This window comes from Mus caroli, chromosome 15 (assembly GCF_900094665.2).
Source record: "Mus caroli chromosome 15, CAROLI_EIJ_v1.1, whole genome shotgun sequence".
NCBI classification, from domain to species: domain Eukaryota; kingdom Metazoa; phylum Chordata; class Mammalia; order Rodentia; family Muridae; genus Mus; species Mus caroli.
This window is the reverse complement of record NC_034584.1, coordinates 95,963,901-95,967,947: the sequence shown is the minus strand read 5'-3', so window position 1 is coordinate 95,967,947 and position 4,047 is coordinate 95,963,901. Positions and strand designations below refer to the sequence as shown.

General features: G+C 49.7%; 1 protein-coding gene across 1 annotated transcript in view; it reads left to right on the top strand.

Annotated features, from left to right (window-relative positions):
* The window catches only part of Spryd3 (SPRY domain containing 3), an 18,678-nt gene that overhangs the window by 2,464 nt on the left and 12,167 nt on the right, over positions 1 to 4,047 (top strand). The window contains exons 2-5 of the mRNA XM_021184091.2: positions 247 to 393; positions 1,712 to 1,787; positions 2,859 to 2,983; positions 3,236 to 3,371. Coding sequence (XP_021039750.1) covers positions 247 to 393; positions 1,712 to 1,787; positions 2,859 to 2,983; positions 3,236 to 3,371 — 484 coding nt within the window. The remainder of the gene's footprint in view (positions 1 to 246; positions 394 to 1,711; positions 1,788 to 2,858; positions 2,984 to 3,235; positions 3,372 to 4,047) is intronic.

Sequence of the window (4,047 nt, the reverse complement as noted above, 5' to 3'; positions counted from 1 at the left end):
AGTGAGTTCCAGGACAGCCAGGGCTATACAGAGAAACCCTGTCTCAAAAAAACCAAAAACCAACCAACCAACCAAACAAAAAAAAATCCCAATAAATATGTATTGCCTGAGTGGCTGAGGCTGGAGCTCTTGATGTATTTGGACATCTGGCGTCAAGTCTGGTGCACTTTGTACATTCAGGGTTGAGCAGGCTGAGGTCCTCTGCTCTGAGCCCTGCTTCCTTCTCAGCCATCTGTCTTGTCACAGGTTTGTTCTCATGAACAAGATGGATGACCTCAACTTGCACTACCGGTTTCTGAACTGGCGAAGGAGGATTCGGGAGATCCGAGAGGTCCGGGCCTTCCGATATCAGGAGAGGTTCAAGCATATCCTTGTAGATGGTGACACTTTGAGGTGAGCATAGGAAACTGGTTCCACCCTGTCCCTTTTCCAGGTCACAGACAGGGAAAGGGGTGTGTTAGAGGGTGAGGACCATTTACACTCCACTGCCAGGGGCACCCCAGTGCCTACATGCATTCCTTTCTGCCCCTCTGTCACCGGGTCACTGGGACTGTTGGTGTTTTGATTTGTTTAGTGTGTTCGTGGGGAGATGGCTGTCAGAGGAGGTTGATTCTCCTTAGGTCACATGGGACTCAGGGACCCAACTCTGGTCCTTAGGCAAATGCCTTTATACACCGGGCTCTCTCACTGGTCTGTTTTGCTTTTGAGACAGCCAGGCTGTCCTAAGACTTACAGTCCTTCTCCTCAGCTTCCCCAGAGCTAAGATTACAGGCAGGTACCACCTCAGCCATCTCGGCTCACTCTCTTCCCGTCTGGCAAGGACAGGCCCTGTCTAGGGAGATCCTAGAGGTCCAAGGTCCAGGCCTCTCAGGAGAGGTTCAAGCATATCCTTGTAGATGGTAACACTTTGAGGTTCTGTAGTGTCATAGGTACTACATAGTCACAAATACTACCCTAAGGGAGTGGGGTAACCACCCACTCGATGTCATTCTAGACCTTTGGTTTGTATTTTTATCTTTTCTGTCTTGAACCTTCCCTGACTCCTTCCTGCCTACTTCAGGTAGTTTTCATCCAAAGGGAGAAGGAACTAGCATTATTTAGCCTGAGGGGAGGAGACTGAATGACTCTTTCAGTCTGCAGGATTTGGATCAGCTGTTTTCTGGCTCCACTGAGGACAGGGCTGAGGCAAGGGCCAAAGTGCAGCAGGAGGAATTGAGGTTAGACAACACTGTGGGGCCCCTAAAAAGCAATTAGGGAAGATTGTACGTTTTTTTTTTCTTCTGAAAATGAAGAAACTAGGCTGTACTGATCTAGTGTGGGTTCGACCCTGGCTGGAAGCAGTGGGAAGGGCACATAAGGTACCATTAGTACTCTGTGTGTGTGTGTGTGTGTGTGTGTGTGTGTCTGTCTGTCTGTCTGTCTGTCTACTCATGCAGATTTTTTTCCTCTCTTTCTTTTCAAGACATAGTTTCTCTGTAACCCTGCCTATCCTGGAACTCACTCTGTAGACCAGGCTGGCCCCAAACTCAGAGAGCCTCCTGTCTCTGCCTCCTGAGTGCTGCCATGCCTGGCTATGTGTAGATTTCTGTGAAGTGTGCCTTGATGAGCTAGCTGTCTGTGGTAGCCCTCACAAGGTTGGGGTTTGGAGTATTAGGACGTCCTCCCAACACCTGGGCTTACCTGCTAATAGAACCTTTCTATATTCCTTTAGTTACCATGGAAATTCTGGTGAAGTTGGCTGCTACGTGGCGTCTCGACCCCTGACCAAGGACAGCAATTATTTTGAGGTGATCAAGCAGTAGGTGGGCAGAGTTGGGGGGCCGGGGTGTGGTGATGGGGTTGGTGAGGAGTGAGTTCATAAAGGTCCTCTCCTAAGACCTGGCCTTGGGAGGAGGTGCAGGCCAGCGTGACTCTCGATCTGAGAGACAGGTGCCTTGGAGTCTCCTCAGTCCTGCCTTCCTGCTCTGCTGTCCCCTTGCCCAGGTAGACTTGGACCCTTGTCTCTCTTTCCTAACCCCTAATACACTGGTTCTCAGCCTTCCTAACGCTGTGACCCTGAACACAGTTCCTCACGTTGTGGTGACCCCAACCATAAAATTATGATTGTTGCCACTTCATAACTATAATTTTGCTACTTCTATGATCTTAATGTAAACATATATGTTTTCCTTGGTCTTAAGGAACCACTGTGGAAGGTTTGTTTGACCCCCAAAGGGGGCATGCTCCACAGGTTAAAGACTGCTGTCCTAACAGAAGCCCAGAATTGATTCTGTGCTTAACTTATTATTATTAATTTATAAATGCCTGTGTATGGGTATGTGCATGTCCTTATAGCTCCCATGGGGACTAGAAGTTAGTGTCAGATCTCTAAGGAGCTGGGGTTACAGGTGGTTGTGAACTACCTGATGTGGGTCATGGGAACCAGATTTAGATCAGCACCTACTTCTGGCTGGCCTGGAACTCACTTTGTAGACCAGGCTGGCCTCGAACTGAGAAATCTGCCTGCCTTTGCCTCCTGAGTGCTGGGATTAAAGGTGTGCGCCACCACTGCCCAGCTAGCACGTACTATTAACTGCTCTCTTCCCCTACTGTTTTTTGATCAGGCTGGCCTTGATTTTATAGAGATCCATCTGCCTCTGCCTCCTGAGTGCTGGCATTAAAGGCATGAGCCATTATGCCCATCTAAAGCTCAAGGATGATTGTCTGGGTAACCACAGTAAAAGTCCCTGCCTCCCCAGTTCTCCCTGTCAGGTCCTACCCTCTCGTCCCTACTTTGGTCACCCCCTTTTCCCGTCCTTCTCCACAAGTTCATTCAGTTTTCTCTTCCTGTGAACTGTGTCCTGTTCTCATCCCTTCAGGTATCTATCGTGGACAGTGGTGTCCGGGGCACCATTGCTGTGGGGCTGGTCCCTCAGTACTACAGCTTGGATCACCAGCCTGGCTGGTTGCCTGACTCCGTAGCCTACCATGCTGATGATGGCAAGTGAGTGGTCCTTCGCTGTGGGGTTGAAGTCTGACTGTGAAGAATAAGCTGCCTCTGAGTGGTCTTTTTCTCTACTTCCTGTCTTGGGTTTTTTCATAAGCTACCCTTGCTGGTGTGGACGGAAGAGAGGGTGACATGAATAGCAGGACACAGGTGGATGCTGTCAGAGTGGAGCTGCTGAGACGGGCTGGGAGGAGCAGGAGCAGGCACCATGCATAGTTCTTTCTGTGTCTTGTGCCACTCTCTCTATAGGCTGTACAACGGCCGAGCCAAGGGGCGCCAGTTCGGGTCAAAGTGCAACTCTGGGGACCGGATCGGCTGTGGCATCGAGCCTGTGTCCTTTGATGTGCAGACTGCCCAGATCTTCTTCACCAAAAATGGGAAACGGGTGAGTGGGCAACCCCGGGAGGGTTCAAGTGGCTGGAATCTGCCTGAGGGAAGAGTCTGATGGGTTTGTTCTTAAGTCCTGTCTGGACACTTCCATGCCCTGGGCAGTTGAGACTTGATCCAGATCGTAGGCTTAGAGCAGCCAGTGACTACATCCAACAGGAGCAGAGACCAATGACTGGAGGGAGCAGGAAAGGGCTTGTGGATGTAACTCAGGCATAGCCAGCAAGCTCAGCTGCATGCTCAAGGCTCTGTGTTCAGTCCCCAGCAGTACATACACAGGGTGTTGCGGTGCTCAGGAGAATCAGAAGTTCAAAGTCATTTTTGCGGCCTAATGAATTCAAGGACAGTTTGGGTTACATGGGGCACATTTTTTTGTTTTGTTTTGTTTTTTTTCGAGACAGGGTTTCTCTGGGTAGCCCTGGCTGTCCTGGAACTCACTCTGTAGACCAGGCTGCCCTCAAACTCAAAGATCTGTCTGCTTCTGCTTCCCAGGTGCTGGGATTAAAGGCATGCGCTACGACTGCCTGGCATGGGGCACCATTTTTTTTTTTTAAAGATTTATTTATTTATTTTTATGTAAATACACTGTAGCTGTCTTCAGATGCACCAGAAGAGGGCATCAGATCTCATTANGGGTGGTTGTGAGCCACCATGTGGTTGCTGGGATTTGAACT